The sequence below is a fragment of the Maniola hyperantus genome, chromosome 14 (genome assembly GCF_902806685.2).
Source record: "Maniola hyperantus chromosome 14, iAphHyp1.2, whole genome shotgun sequence".
Lineage (NCBI taxonomy): Eukaryota > Metazoa > Arthropoda > Insecta > Lepidoptera > Nymphalidae > Maniola > Maniola hyperantus.
In genome coordinates, this window is record NC_048549.1 from 1575662 (window position 1) to 1592671 (window position 17010).

General features: G+C 39.7%; 1 protein-coding gene across 1 annotated transcript in view; it reads left to right on the plus strand.

The window, feature by feature from the left end:
* Positions 1-16200, plus strand: part of fab1 (fab1 kinase) — a 37168-nt gene extending 20968 nt beyond the window's left edge. Inside the window, exons 19-33 of the mRNA XM_069502883.1 lie at positions 326-444; positions 1401-1523; positions 2105-2221; positions 3649-3705; positions 3790-3825; positions 4587-4675; positions 5785-5909; positions 6725-6833; positions 7359-7494; positions 8425-8532; positions 9618-9737; positions 10204-10270; positions 11426-11556; positions 12764-12919; positions 13809-16200. Coding sequence (XP_069358984.1) covers positions 326-444; positions 1401-1523; positions 2105-2221; positions 3649-3705; positions 3790-3825; positions 4587-4675; positions 5785-5909; positions 6725-6833; positions 7359-7494; positions 8425-8532; positions 9618-9737; positions 10204-10270; positions 11426-11556; positions 12764-12919; positions 13809-13996 — 1681 coding nt within the window. The 3' untranslated portion in view covers positions 13997-16200. The remainder of the gene's footprint in view (positions 1-325; positions 445-1400; positions 1524-2104; positions 2222-3648; positions 3706-3789; positions 3826-4586; positions 4676-5784; positions 5910-6724; positions 6834-7358; positions 7495-8424; positions 8533-9617; positions 9738-10203; positions 10271-11425; positions 11557-12763; positions 12920-13808) is intronic.
* The last annotated feature ends 810 nt before the right edge of the window (positions 16201-17010 follow it).

Below are 17010 nucleotides of genomic sequence, written 5' to 3' on the forward strand. Positions count from 1 at the left end.
AACTATATCAAGTGGGGTATCATGTGAAAGGGCTTAACCTGTACATTCTAAAACAGTTTTTTATTTATTTTTATGCATAATAGTTTTTTATTTATCATGAAAAATGACGAAAAAATTCCCGAGTACGAAACCCTCCATGCGCGAGTCTGACTCACACTTGGCTGGTTTTTGAACATTTAACCCCTATGGGGGTAAAATTTAAGTTTGAAGTTTGTTTAGTCTACGCGGACGACCACTTGGCCGATTTTTCCTTTTGAGGTACGGAACCCTAAAAATGGCGAGTGAGTTCTCAAAATTGAATGTATTACTCGTGTAATGTTGTCAGATACAACAAGATACCGATGTACGAGATCCAGCTGCCACCGGACGTGATCGCTATCAACTACGACACCAAACAAATGCGCGACGCGCTCATCGCGCATCTCAACGAAATTATGCTCAAAGGTTGGTATATTGTAGAGGTACAGTACGCGGCAGAAAGTAATGTATACCGACCTTTAGAAAGAGATAGCAGATTTGTAGAGCATCGTCTCGTTGAGACCGACAAAACGTCATATAGATATGAGTGACAGATATAACGCTCTACAAAGCCGAAATGTCATTCTGTACACAAGGCCGATGTACATTACTTTCTGCCGCGTACTGTAATGGGCTTCCGAGACGGTCAAGCGGCTCAACGTCAAGCACGTATATTTTTAGTTGAGTTTTTTTTTATTCATATACAAGTTAGCCCTTGACTGCAATCTCACCAATAAGTGGTGATGGAAGCGGACTGGGTATGTGGTGCGTAGTTTCTGTTGTTTGAGGTTATAGTAATAGGTGAGTTGTGCTAGGTTAGATAGTCGGTCCGGGAGTCGCTATAAGGGGTGATGTGGAGGCGACCTAGGTAGGGTTAGGGTTGTCTATTCTCATAGTAGACGTTGGTGTCATGACTCCTAATTAATGAGGGTTGCTATATTGGTTTTTGAGGGTAGTTTTGGTTGTCTCTCGTAGTGCGAGAATATTGTTAGTGCGCCCACGAAGGCTCGGTTAATCTAATATGTTGCAATCGTGACGTATCCGATTGATCATTATTCAAGTTCACTTTTAGTGGTTTAGTCATCATCATCTTCTCAAGGTTTAGCTCAAGAAGCTTAGCCTTTGTGAGGTTTGGGGTCTTCACTACTGTTGGGATGTCTTGGGGAGTGTTGTATTGGGACGGTTAATTATACACTGCGAACCTTTTGATCAGAGTTTATTTGTGAGCGCGTGTTCGCTTCGCGACCGGTTAGTAGGGACTGGCTACACATTACGCGATCTGCTTTAACTACCGAGTAATGCTTATGTCAACCCCTATAACAATGCCTAGTCAGCTCCTTTATGTACCTTCATGTACATAAATTGTCAAATAATGTTGTCAGGTCACGAAACGTTCAGCAACGCGACGGAAGTGGATATGGAGAAGGAGTACACGGCGTTCAAACAACACATGGAGCAGATACATCTCGCGCTCACTTCCACGCACGAGCAGGCCTCTTTAGCCGGTATGGACAATACTCAATTATTTTGTACTAGATGATGCCCGCGACTTCGTATGCGTGGATTTAGGTTTTTAAAACTCCCATGGGAACCCTTTGATTTTCCGGGATAAAAATAGCCTATGTCTCCAGATATTTATCTATACCCATGCAAAAAATCACGTCAATCCGTTGCACCGTTGCGACGTGATTGAAGGACAAACCAGCAAACCAACAAACAAACACACTTTCGCATTTATAATAAGGGTACTGACTAGATGATGGCCGCGACTTCGTCCGCGTGGATGTAGGTTTTTAAAAATCCCATGGGAACTCTTGATTTTCCAGGATCAAAAGTAGCCTATGTCCTTCTCCCGCATGCTAGCTATCTCTGTACCAAATTTTATCAAAATTGGTTCAACGGATAGGCCGTGAAACGCTAGCAGAGAGACTGACAGACACACTTTCCCATTTATAATATTAGTATGGATATAGTAAATAAAGTAATAGTATAAAGTAAATATAGTAAAAGTAATAGTAAATACTTATAGTATGGTATGGATTAGTATGAATGTAGATTTTTTATGTATCTGGATGTAACTTGACAGAGCGCGTCCGGAAGCTGTGGAGCGTGTACGACAGCATCATCTCGGGGGAGAAGATGCTGCGCGACGCGCACGACGCGCGCGCCACGCACAAGCCGCGACCTCAAACTGACACCACTTGTGAGTGAAACTATTTTGCGTCTGACGTACGCTGCCCCTGCTTGATGTCTTTTTTTAGGGTTCCGTACCTTAAAAGGAAAAACGGAACCCTTATAGTATGTTGTTTTTTGTTGTCTGTCTGTCAAGAAACCTACAGGGTACTTCCCGTTGACCTAGAATCATGAAATTTGGTAGGTAGGTACATCTCATAAGACATTCGGGGAAAAATATAAAAACCGTCAATTTGTAGTTACATCACACAAAAAAATTTAAGTGTGGTCATGACCTAATAATTAGTATTTTCAATTTTCTAAGTAAGATAACTATATCAAGTGGGGTATCATATGAAAGGTCTTCACCTGTGCATTTTAAATCAGATTTTTATTTATTTTTATGTATCAATGTTTTTGAATTATCCTGCAAAATGTTGAAAAAATACGACTGTAGTACGGATTGCGGAACGGTTCGTTGCGCGAGCCTGACTCGCACTTGGCCGGTTTTTTGTTGCAAATACGCATTGCAGCCAATAGTGAGCGAGCATCAACCAATGAGAGGTGATTGCAATTGTGACATTTTTTCTTTTTTTTTTTATTCGTTATAGGCGCACGCTTGACCACGATCACACCTGATGGAAAGTGATGATATGGCCTAAGATGGGACGCGTTTGCCTAGAAGGTGCCTATTCACTCTTGTTTTAAAGATACCCGGATTATAATTGACAGGAAACACTTATTTAGGAAGAGTAATCCAGACCCTAGCCATGCGTATAAGGAATGATGACGCATTGTACATTGTAGCTATTGTTCTACCGTAATCGAGCCTCTGAGTCACAAAGATGCGTGAAGGAGTACATCCGTACTGCGTACACGTGTGCGGTTATGCAATCCAGAAAATAATGAGGTAGCGTCTGATCGAGCGATTGTGTCTTTGTGTGATTGTGTGAATCACACTGTAGATGCGAAACTCTGAAGGTGGGTCTACGCTAGACGAACCGAGCACGAGCGAAGCACAAGCGGAGCCGTTCTCGGCTTCGTCGTTCGCGGCGTCAAGTGTGAACCTACAACGATCACTGCGAGCGCAAAGCAATTCCCTTGTGTTCCTCAAAAAACCGACAACAGGCAGAACGCAGCCGAGCACGAACGAAATGCTCGCAGCGCGCTCGTTCGAGGCTTGTAAGTCGGTCCACACTAGACGAATTGTGTTCGGCTCGTGCTCGGTTCGCCTAGCGTAGACCCACCTTTATTTTATTTTATTTTATTTGGAAAACCAATAGCTTAAATTAACATATTATGATCTTAAAAATTAAATAACTAGAAGCTAATAATAGGTTCTCAGAGGTAGATTTATGTTAGGCCAGCTGATTTAACTGCCTTTGACCAATGTGAATTTTAGTGTAAGTATTATTTTAATAAATAAATAAGTAATGTCGTACATTTGTCTCCTTGTAGTGGAGGATAAAGCAGAGTTGGAAGAATCAATGGACGTAGCGAGCCACGATATTACGGGTTAGTACCTATAGAAACGATTAAATGTACAATTTCTTAGCTAATATTCACACTTAAGAATTATGGATTGGCCTTTTTCCACAGAAAATCTCATCAAGGACAATGAAAAAGATCATACAGGTATGTATGAACAACAACACACAAGAACAAAGTGTCTTCCAATAAGGTAAAAAAACTATAAACTAAGCTAAGCCAATGGACCGATTCTTAGGTATAAGTACGTTTATAAGTTTAGGTTACTATAATATTGCTTATTAGCCTCTCTCATAGGCTAGATTGTAATGGTAGTAAAGTACTGGTGTCAGTACTTTACGACAAAAAAAATATACAAGTATGTAAGTTCGATGGGCTCTTAGACCATTATATTTTTGAGGGTAGGTTATTATAGAAACGTGAATTTTCAATCATTTAAGTTATCTAAAAATCATAGTTAGATACCATGTCTCGGATCCATAACATTGGCCGCTAACTATGGGCCTCGTAAGAAAGCTCAGAGTCACTCAGAGAGCTATGCTTGGAGTTTCTCTACGTGATCGAATCAGAAATGAGGAGATCCGTAGGAGAACTAGAGTAACCGACATAGCTCAACGGGTTGCGAAGCTGAAGTGGCAATGGATAGGGCACATAGTTTTTAAAACCGATATACGTTGGGGTCCCAAGGTGATGGAATGGCGACCTCGCACCGGAAGACGCAGTGTTGGAAGACCCCCCACTATGTGGACGGATGACATCAAACGAGTCGCAGGGAGCCGCTGGATTCAGGCGGCGCAAGACCGTGGCGTGTGGAAGTTCCTACAAGAGACCTATGTCCAGCAGTGGATGTCTATCGTATGATGATGATGATGATGATTCCTCTCAAGTAACACATATAAATATTGTAGGAACGGAAGAGGACGAGGAAAAGGGTGACAAGAAGACGGTCAAACAAATTCTCTCTCAACTTCTGTCCAACAATCAACCTGCAAATCAGGTGAAAATATAAAGTTTTTTATCATACTATTTTTTTTTTTGATTTTTTTTTGTTTATTTGAAAGTAATCAACAGCGTAAATATATAATTATTATTTAAATTTAAATCTAGTTATAACAGAAGGCCAAAAGAGATTACTTAAAATTATAATTAAAACTATTTTTAACAGAATAGATTTAGAATAAATGTAGGTATATACAATAATAAAATTACAACAGTGTGTGTGTATGCTTGTGTGTGTGTGTGTATGCGTGTGTGCTTTTGTGTGTGAGAGTGTGTGCGTGTGTGTGTGTGTGTGTAAGTGGGAGTGTGTGTTTGTTACTCTTTGACGCAAATCGTACTGGACGCATTTGGCTGAAATTTGGAATGGAGATAGATTATACCCTTTTTTTCTTTGGGAAATGCATTTACGCATCCCTCCCGTGAACGGGCAGGGTATGTGGTACTCGCCAGCCAAGAGGCGACCGGAATACCCACTAAAACCCAACGGCGCTCCTGCGCTGCGCTGCGCTGCCGACTGAGTCACAGGAACACTGAAGCATTTCTACCGCGCCCTCCACCGGGGACTTTTACGTCAGGTCCGAGGCGCACCAGTGCGTCTCCCGACCCTGGGTCGGATAGATTATACCCTGGATTAACACATAGGCTACTTTTTATCCCTTAAATATCTTAGACTATTTGATATAATTTGTATTATATCCATATTTTCCACATATTTGCACACTCCGAAGTGACCTCTCGAAACTAGAAAGTGACCTCGAACCAATAGTAATACCTGGTGATATATGTCCCGCAAATTGCTAATGCGCGTGGCCGCCACAGCACTAGACTGAAGTTTCGAGCTGATGGTATATTTTTACTTAAATATACGTCAAATGACGTCAAAATGACGCCATTTCGATGTTAATGGGACATGGACTTATAGCTTCGCGTCTGGCCGTGCGTGCGCAGTGCCTCAGCCGGAATTACAATTAGCGACTTATTTTGCTTTAAAACGACACGGCTGGCGCTTCGTCCTTTTAAAATCACTTGACAAATCCTCGGCTTCGCCTCGTCGCTTTATTTCTGACCTGGACAGTAGTAAAGTTTTTCAACCTATTTTGTTCATAGGGTGGTATGATAATATCGGGCGGGCTGGTCCCCGTGGTGGTCAAAGCTGGGGAGATCGGATCCGTCATAGCGGCCACGCTCGCCTCCGTCACCTACCAGAAGACCCTGCAGCAACAGCGACACACGTGCGTACTTTGTATATTTACATGTATATTTTTTTTTTTTTTTTTTATTCATTATAGGTGTACGCTTGACCACAATCACACCTGATGGGAAGTGATGATGTGGCCTAAGATGGGACGCGTTTACCTAGAAGATGCCTATTCACTCTTGTTTTAAAGATACCCGGGTTGTAATTGGTAGGAAACACATATCGCGGAAGAGTATTCCAAACCTTAGCCATACGTATGAGGAATGATGACGCAAAACGTTTCGTGCGTGTAGATGGAATGTCGACGACATAAGGATGGAAACTCGCCCGACGTCTTGCGGTTCGGTGGTAAAATGGTGAAGGGGGGACAAGATCGAAAAGTTCCTGAGCACACTCTCCGAAATATATCCTATAAAACACTGATAAGCCGGCGACCTTGCGGCGGTGATCGAGACTTTGTAGTTTCGCCAGTAAAGGGGAGTCTTTGCCTATGAGTCTCCTAGCTCGACGATCAACGGCATCCAGAGCCGCTAGTTGGTACTTAGCGGAGCCATCGAAGAGGTGACTGCAGTACTCCATGCACGACCTGACCTGAGCTTGGTATAAAGTAACCAGTTGGCGCGGCGTGAAGTACTGCTTGACCTTGTTAAGAATGCCAAGTTTTTTTGCGGCAGTCTTGGCTTTGGCTTCGATGGACTGGATGTAGGTATAGTAGGTACGCGACAGGTCGAGAAACACGGAAACCGAAAGGGTATTCCAGCGGTTCGTATCAGAAACGTTTTGTGAGAGTGTATTGGATGTCGACCACATAACTCTATTCAAAGACTATTCCCGACTATTTTATTCCAGAAGTCAAACTGAACTCGAAGAGGGCGAGTCTACGAATTCCGTTAGAGAGAAAAGCGAGACGGACAAGGCCAAAGCCAAGACCAATGAACATATTGAAGTGTTATTAAAGGTAACTTCTATACTTAAGACTTTCTATCCACAGAAAGTAATTAGTATAGGGCTCGTTCTGTTGCGTAATGCAATACAAATGGCAGAGACAAAAATCTCAATGGGCGTTAACCATTTTGAGCCACCACCCAATCACAGACATGTTTTCAAAAAACATTTGAAATTTAATTCGAAACACAGTACGTACAGTTTATAATATTTATTCCATTTGTAGGGCGGTACAAAATGGTGACAGATTTGTTCAATTTGTAGGGCGCGGGTGATACAAAATGGTGACATATTTGTTTTATTTGTAGGGCGTACTAAAATGGTGACATATTTGTTCTATTTGTAGGGCGTAATAAAAAGGTGACATATTTGTTCTATTTGTAGGGCGGTATAAATACGGTGACATATTTGTTCAATTTGTAGGGCGGTATAAATACGGTGACATATTTGTTCAATTTGTACGGCGGTATAAAACGGTGACATATTTGTTCAATTTGTAGGGCGGTACGAAATGGTGACATATTTATTCCATTTGTAGGACGGTCTACTCTGTCGCGTGTACTACGCGTGTCAGTTCCACAAGTTCCGTCACATGCTGCTGTCGCCGCTGGACGGTGACGAAGATAACAAACAGTTCTGGGAGGACGCCAAGTGCTGTGATGATCTCAAAGACAGTGAGTTTTTGTATATTTACTGTTGTGGTGGTCGCCACTGGTTGACACTAGATGACGCTTCTCACCTCATATGAAAGAATCATACAGCCATCACGTGATACGAATATTGATGTCTTCTTAACAGGCTGAAGTTTGTCAGGGTACGGGCCTCGAGACCCAGCCTCCTTACCCGGGCGTGTCCTCACACGTAGCTTTGGCTGCCTGGACCTTTAGACATTGTTTAGACCTTTTCAGTGAGAGCAACTATTTAGCAATCTACTACTACTAACTATTCAACAATGCAACTATTTAACATCGGCGATACGAATCCAAGACGGAAAGCAGCTCGCAATAGAAAACACACTAGATGGCACCACAGGTTTCTGAAAATGAAACCTGAATCACACTAACGACGATTTAACCCCAGAAGCCTATACAAGTTTCAAGATACAACTATCGGACCAGTTGGGCCGCGAGCATGACGCCCGCTCGGCTGAAGATTTTCCTATTATTACGGGCAAGCCATACAACATACTGCTCTCGTACACTGTATGTTATTGGTATACGAGCCCGTTCCCTCTTATCCGATCAGTCTTTTTTCTCAGTCAGTCTAAATAGACGGATGTGCCAGTGGCAGTAAGTACAATTTGTACGAAGCTGTTCACATTATGACTGATCCGAGTTATTTGACGGACATTTTACCACTGCGACGATCAGCCAAAACGCCCGGATCGGATGAGTGTGAACGAACGTTGCGTCACGACTGAAGTATAGGATGCACCCAATGTTGTCTTCGTTTTCTGTTTCTTTTTCGTCCGGTTTCAGGGCAAAAAGACTGATCGGATAAGTGGGAATGAACTGTAACGCCATGCATCCGATCTTAATGAAAATACAACCAGGTTCAATTCCTTTTATTTTTAATTTCAAAAATTAAATCTAACTTTTTTTCAGGCAAAGGCCTTTGCGAGATTGAGGAAGGATTCATAAGGTCGCTAGCACACTGTGTACCGTGGGCTGCCAGAGGAGGCAAATCTGGCTCCACATTTTGCAAAACTAACGGTAAATATTAAAACTAGCTATTGCTGGCACACATCACATCTTATAACTAAGAGTTGGTTATCCCTGCGCTTTCTCCATTTGAACATGCCTCAAGCGGAAGAAGCGCCGGAATAAACTGTGTCATGTTTTTTTTTAATTCTTATAGTGTTTTACCTACACTTCAAGGAAATAAACTTAAGGTTAAGGACTGTAAAAATTATAAAAATATAGTAAAAAGCAAATATGTCATTTCTCGTTCTAAGAGCTGCATTGTAATACGGGTCTTTGAAAGTAGTTCGATAGCTGCAAAGAGTCGCTACTATGTTAACACTCTTAACAGTCGCTTCAGTACTGAGTGAACATACATATCACAAATTTCGTCACTGGCAGCAAGCGTGCCGTAGCTTAGTGGTTAGAGCGTCGGGCGCGATCCCAGGAGACGCGGGTTTGATTCCTGCCGGTTCGCAATTTTTAATCGACTTCAAAAAAAGGAGGAGGTTCTCAATTCGTCGGAATCTTTTTTTTTTTTATTTTTTTATTTTTTTTTTCTTTTTTATGTATGTTCCCCGATTACTCGAAGACGCCTGGACCGATTTTGAAAATTCTTTTTTTGTTTGAAAGGGTATACTTCAAAGTTGGTCCCATTTATATTTGGTGAAGATCTGATGAACATCTTCGAAGATAGATACTGGAACTCATCAACGGATAAGAGTAAATTGCTCGCGATCAGTGTAATAGCTTAGTAAACAGTAGATTTTTAACCAGTCATAGCATAATTCCATGGGGCCACTAAAAATTGTGAAATAAAAATTTTTTACAAAAAAAATAAGCTTTAGCTGCGCGAATCGTCTAGACTTCATATTTTTATGAGACTCCACAATGGCACCTCATTGGCACCGACCCCAAAAAATATTATTATGGAACTATATTAACTCTTGTATACATAATATATTCGGTAATAAATTAAATTATTTTTCAATTTTTAGTGTTTGTGTATCGAAGTCGGTTTTTATTTTTTTTGTAATTTTTTTTTATTGATATGTATTTAAAATTATTTAGAAACTGTGTCATGTATAGTAAGGTTCAATATTTTGTGTGATTTCCAGACGACCGGTACGTGTTAAAGGAGATGACGAAACCGGAATGGCAACAGTTTCTGGAGTTCGCGCCGCACTACTTTAACTACGTCACAAACTGTCGACAGAAAAGATTGCCCAGTTTACTTGGTATGAAAACATTTACTAAGTCCCAGCGACTTAATTTCATTTCCATTTTTTTCTTTGAATCAAGAAAATGACATTTAAATTTAGTTTTTTTTTAATTTTCTTTCTAGAATGTTTTAATTTTGCATAGCTATGCATTGCATTTCAAGTTATCTTATTCTTATCGATAAAATTTGACTTTATGCTTATTATGTTTTGATTGGGCTTATTTAGTTTTTATCAAATAGTTTTGTAAGTTTGTAATAGATTAGTTGTATATTTGGATATTTACTTAAATTTGTATTAACGCGAACTCGCCATCCTCTCACAAATTTGTACAGTTTCAAGAGGATGGTGATCTGTGTATTTAAAATGTACTCAATTGAAATTTCCGTGAGTTAATAAAAATGTTTTTGTTCTTTGTATGATTTAATATTGGTGTAGGTTAATATTATATTAAATCATTTATTTTTTCATTCATTCATTGCAGCGCGTATCCTGGGTGTATTCAGTGTGGGCGGCGCGGCCTGTGGTGTGTTGGTGATGGAGAATGTTTGGTAAGTATACACAGAAATTTTATTCACCATCATTCTAAAAATATGTAACATTGATTTTACTTGTTAGAGTTCCGTACCTGTGGGTTACCAACGAAACCATACTATTTACTAAAGCCATGTTACAATCGAAACATTGGCACTGATTCTGAGCACAACCTAATTTTAGAGTATTCGCATGCTCTTCTTACTAATGTAATATGAAAAGGACAGACACAGTTTGACAGTTTTAAATTTAATTTTAAGATGGTAAAACCCGTGATTTTAGCGCGCAGTCGCGAACCTACTGTTTACATTTGTATTGTGTACTAAAATTTAGAGTCTTTAAACGTGAAAGTCATGTTCCGTTCCTTTTTTAGCATTAGAAAAAAGAAAAGGATACAGATACTCTAAATTTAGTTTAGAGAGAGACTAGATAATCGGGGCCATTGTTTTGCTAACATGTTAGTAAAACATAATTAGCTAACAGGCCGTCCACTGCGATTTTCGAGTATAGAACATTTTTGTTAGTAACATAATAAACTAAACGAAAAACAAAAAGATTTGACGAGAGGTGTGTTTGGCGAGCACTAATACGGAACGAATTATAATGTCCCCCTGCCCCCCATTCCCCCGCAGGTGAACGCGGGATGTTTTCAATCCGACTCTGCAAACAAAAACATAAACAGTTAGGCCAAGCCCCCAAATAGCATGACCTTGGTTATAACATGTTATGTGTTAGCAAAAACAATAGATAGAGATTTGAATTTAACCAGGATGTGTATTTCTTTTGCGACTATAACGACAAATAATGAGAATTTCAAAATGGCCGCCACGGTCGAATTTACAAAAATTAAAAGGTGTCAGTACGATGGTACTAACACTTTTTAATTGCCCTTAGTATGCGACTCTGACTCACGCTTCACCGATTTTTATTACGTTTTGTTTTAAGTCCCGCAAATTGCTAATGCGCGTGGCCGCCATTTTTGTGACGTCAGCACTAGACTGAAGTTTCGAGCTGATGGCACATTTTTATTTCAGCTTACGTCAAAATGTTGCATTTCGATGTTAATGAGACATGGTTCCAGCGCAATAGCAATTTGCGGGACTTATATCTTTTTGTTGATGTATAAAAAAAGAATATTCATTAATTAATTGTTTGATGGTTGTTTGGTGAAGGTACGGCTCAGGCGGCGCTGCGGTGGAACAACGCTTCGACCTGAAAGGCGCGAGTCGACAGCGCCTGGCCGCCGGCGCGGCCGCGGCGCCGCCCACCACGGCCGTACTTGTTGACGAGAACTTGTTGCGACGTGAGTGACCCGAACCCTCCTCCCCCTCCCCCGATAAAAGACGTCCTAAGCACGGCCTTTACGACACTGAAGCATTGGTAACAGATGTCGCTATGAGATCTATGACGCAAACACGAAGAGAGTCCGAACTCCGAACAAAGTGTAAAGTCAAAGTCAAATGATTTATTCAAATTAACTTTGTAATTTAAGTAATTTCCATTATTGTCAGTTGTTGGATTTGTAAGATATAGTGGTGATAATTATTACGCAAACTTAAAACTTAAGCTACGAGGTTATATTACGAGTATAGACGAGTTATTTGCGAATTGCACAATATAAAAGGAAAAGCTGACTGACTGATCTATCAACGAACAACTCAAATCACTGGACGGATCGGGCTGAAATTTGGCATGGAGATAGCTATTATGATGTAGACATCTGCTAAGAAATGATTTTTGAAAATTTAACCCCTAAAGGGATTCGAAATTTGTGTAATGCACGCGGATGAAGTCGCGAGCATAAAGCTGGGTCCCTGAGTACAACACCGGCTCGGATCAGAGGAACACCCCAGTCTTCAGCCGCGTCTGATAGTTTGTTTCCCGCCTTAAGCGTGTCTGTCGGGCTAATCAGTGCAAGCAAGCGCACACATTTACTTACATCGATACGACTTCGTACTCGTGTACATGCAACAACTATATCTTGTAACCTGTTTTGCCTCAGACTAACAATCGAGGAGACTTGGCATCAAAATAATAATACCTTGTTAGAACAAGCTAGGTATACACCTAGCTTGTTGTAGAAAAGCTCTGAAGAGTGATAAAGACAAAAACACAGTTTTTTGGCTTTGTCATAGTTTAGTTTTTTTTCTGTAGGGCACAGTTGTCACCTGGGCCCAACAGTGATAGTCTGTCCCAAAAGAGACAACTCTGTGATAGTAATTTATTGCGAATATTACGAGTTTTTATTTAGTTTTCTGTTTTAAATTTAGTATTGAAGGTATATAGAAGCCATTTATGGTGCATTGCTGTGTAAAAGTTGTAGCGAACGCAAATTATGAAACATAGCCTTTCATACGTGAGTATTATTTCTTTTGTTGTTTTGTCCATTTCGGGTATACGCGTCCGACAAGTTTCCTTGATTCTTAGTCTGAGTATTTTGCGCTCATTACAAGTGGACCTATGCTCTAAACAATAATGAGCGTTCTCTCAATACGTGCGGTTTCCCGCAGTGCGTTGGGAGCAGCAGCTGCACATAGGCGGGTCGGGCGCGCGCGCACTGTGGGCGGGCGTGGAGCGCGACACGCGTTTCCTGGCGGACAACGCGGTCATGGACTACTCGCTGCTGCTGGGCATCCGCGGCCGCACGCTCGTGCTGGGCATCATTGGTGAGTTGCTGACCCTTCAAACTATGGAGTGTAGAGGTAAGGAGGTGCCGAGACGGTCAAGCGGCTTGACGTCAAGCACGTAGATTTTTGTTTGGTCAAGCATTTTGAGCGTTTACAAAGCCTGATTGATGCTTGAGTCAAGCATTTTGACAGTTTACAATGCCTGATTGATGCTTGAGTCAAACATTTTGACAGTTTACAATGCCTGATTAATGCTTGAGTCAAACATTTTGACAGTTTACAATGCCTGATTGATGCTTGAGTCAAGCATTTTGACAGTTTACAATGCCGGATTGATGCTTGAGTCACGCATTTTGACAGTTTACAATGCCTGATTGATGCTTGAGTCGAGCATTTTGACAGTTTACAATGCCCGATTGATGCTTGAGTCAAGCATTTACGTGATTGATGTGATTTTTAGGGTTCCGTAACTCAAAAGGAAAAACGGAACCCTTATAGGGTCACTTTGTTATCTGTCTGTCTGTCGGTCTGTCAAGAAACCTACAGGGTACTTCCCGTTGACCTAGAATCATGATATTTGGCAGGTAGAAAGATCTTATAGCTGACATTTGGGGAAAAATCTGAAAGCCGTGAATTTGTGGTTACATCACACAAATAAAATTAAATTGTGGTCATGAACTAATAATTAATATTTTCAATATTTGAATTAAGAAACTATATCAAGTGGGGTACCATATGAAAGGGCTTCACCTGCGCATTCTAAAACAGATTTTTATTTATTTTTATGCATTATAGTTTTTGAATTATCGTGCAAGATGTCGAAAAAATACGACTGTAGTACGGAACCCTCAGTGCGCGAGTCTGACTCGCACTTGGCCGTTTTTTATGTAAGAAGAGGCTGTTTGTTTTGATTTTATCTCGTTTACAGATTACATACGCACCTTCACATGGGACAAAAAGCTGGAACATTTAGTGAAGAAGAACCTCGGCTCGGGCCAACCCACCGTGGTGTCCCCCGAGCAGTACAAACGTCGCTTCTGCACGGCGTGCAGGAAGTACTTCCTGCACTGCCCCGAACACTGGGACCATCTCTACGCTGACATCATAGCTCAATGACGTCGTTCAATGCTCAATAGCTCAACGTTTAAAGGTGCGGACTGAAATCCGAAAGGTCGCCGGTTCAAACCCCCCGTTGCACTATTGTGGTACCTACTCCTAGCACAAGCTTCACGCTTAATTGGAGAGGAAAGAGGAATGTTAGTCTAGGGCCATGGCTAATATTCATTAAAAGGAGATTCTTCTTCTTCTTCTAGTGCCTCTCCATTACTGAAGGTCAGCAGTCAGTTTTTTAAACTTCTCCCTGTCCATGGCTAGGCGGAATAGTTCTCCGACTGTTTTTATGCCAGTCCACTCCCTGATGTTACGTAGCCATGACTTCTTTCTTCTTCCCACCCCTCTTTTCCCAGCTAAAGGAGATTACCCGAAATTAATTAAATAATTTATTATAGATAGTCAAATTAGCCAGAAAAATAGTGGTATAGGTTTGCAATAATTCCGACAGAGCTAAATATTCGTGGAGACCTTGGGTACACATCTCTATATATAAAAATGAATCGCTGGATGTGTTGCTGATCGCAAATCTCGAGAACAGCTGTACCGATTTCGCTAATTCTTTTTTATGATATTCCTTGAAGTACGTGCATGGTTCTTACGGATAGAAAAATTAAAAAATTTGTAAGTACCTATTCAAAAAAAAAAGTATCGACTGTGTGTGTGTGTGTGTGTACGAAATTCGCCGGGTCAGCTAGTTACAAATAAAATATGAAAAGTCCCCATCAATCCCATGTCTGCAAAAAAGTTATTTAAGGCCAAAGGTCAAAATTTTCGGTTTTTTTTGGAGTCTTTCTTAAACGGTAAGTTTTATCAAAAAATATGTCAGACAAAAATTATAAATCATGAATTTTATCAAAAAAGTAGGTCAGAAAAAAATTATAAATCATGAATTTTATCAAAAAATAGGTCAGACAAAATTTATAAATCATGAATTTTATCAAAAAATTTGTCAGACAAAAATTATAAATCATGAATTTTATCAAAAAATATGTCAGACAAAAATTATAAACCATGAATTTTATCAAAAAATATGTCAGACAAAACATTATAAATCATTTACTATGAATTTTACGCAGTCTCCTTTGACTCGAATATAATGTTGTATGCTTTAATAACCGCTGAAAAGTATTATTTTTCTTAATGTTAAGTTTAATATTATTTAGATTATTCGGTTGTATACGATTTCTAAACCAAATTGACAAGTTTATAAGTAATACTGTTCTTTTACTGTCTGCAGAGAACATAGTGAAAAGTATTGCGCTACATTTAGACATGTCAGTTTAGTTTAAGAGATAATGGACTAAGAGCCAGCGCGTGCCAGACCTTCGAGTTGCGAGACCATCGTTATTTTATAAAAGCTGAAATTTTCTCTGCGTATTGTCCCCAACACAGGGAGGAACGATCAGCAACTATAAAGTTTTATCATGGTGGCTTTGGGAGATAACAGATAATAAAGATGTAAAAAATCTTACATGACACCCTTAAACTTTTTAACTTTAACGAAATTACGAACGAATTATATCAAAGAAAATACTAAAAAATTAGACTCTGACGTAAGATTTTTAACACATTTATTACTTGTTATCTCCCAAAGCCACCAAAATCCAAACTTCATAGTCGCTGACCATTCCTCCCAGTGTACAATTCGCAGGGACAATACGTAGAGAAACTTTCAGCTATTATTAAATAACGATGGTCTCGCACGCGCTGGCTCTCATTCGCATCATTGTTACTTTTATGAATTTATTATAATATAATGTAAGATTGAAGATCTTGAGTTAAGAATTAACTCGACAAAACAGGGTTTTTTCAAACCATAGAAATATAAGTGCATTCCAAAAAAATAATAAAAAAATTGTTTTATTTTTAATTAGGAAGCAATTTTTACTACTATAATAGTGATATCTACTTATTGTAATTAAATGTTAGTTAATTTTTTAATATTAACTGCATTCCACAAAAATGTGAAAATGTTGTAAACCTTTTTAAATTAGATAAATACTTTTACGTATTTTTAATAGTGCTACTTACTTCTTGTAGTCAAATATTGTTTTACTTTTAGGTAGGTAATAAAAATAATAACACAGTTTGAAATTGTTTTTTTTATTTCCATTCAGACTCACATAATTAATTAGGTAATTGCTATTATGTAATGTTTCGAGTTTATTGAGTAAATAAGTTTTACAAAGTACGGAACACGTACCAAGTTTAGTTAAAAAAATTAATCACAAATTGGATTTGAATAAAACATTTGGCTTTTGACTTTTTGACTTTTGTTTGTAGATCAGAGAGATCTGGCGCAACTTTGCCACCGAAAAAATATGCGAGAAATTGGTTCTTTAGTTTAGCGTCTTATCCGGGCAGATGTGTGTAATATGCAGTATGAGCTTTTACATCACACAAAATTCGTTAGTCGAAACACTTCAGCGTTAAGGTAAACTGGACCTTAAATTGCTTAGTTTTAAAGTTCAAGTTCGTCCATACGTCTACAGCCAGCGCTCCAACGAAAAGATTACTTAATGAAAATCGGTAGTACTGAATTAATTACTTTAAATCAAGCATAGTTAAGTCCATTTTACTGATGTAGTGATTCGACAGTCGATTTCTATCAACGTTGGGTGAGATGTAAAATCTCATACTTAGCACAGAGGTGCTCCCTTCGCATTTCAATCTCATGCTGTTGCGAAATTCCGCGCGCGTTTTTTCGCTCGCTTGAATTCCACTTAAGGGATGACTTATGCTAGACCGTGCCGGGCCTGAGCCAAGTCACGTCAGGCACGTCCGACGCGCAGACGATCCACGGATTGTAATTTTGTATGAAGAAACGTAACACGGACATGGGACGGTCTGATGTGACCTCATACATTTTCCGATCTGTGTGTATCTCGGACGAGGCACGGTGTCGCATACATCATCCCTTAGTCCACTTAAGGTTTTAGAGCCAACGCACAGACAGAGTAGTGTACTAATGTAAGATAAGATATATTATTAATATTTAATCCAATTATTACATTCTA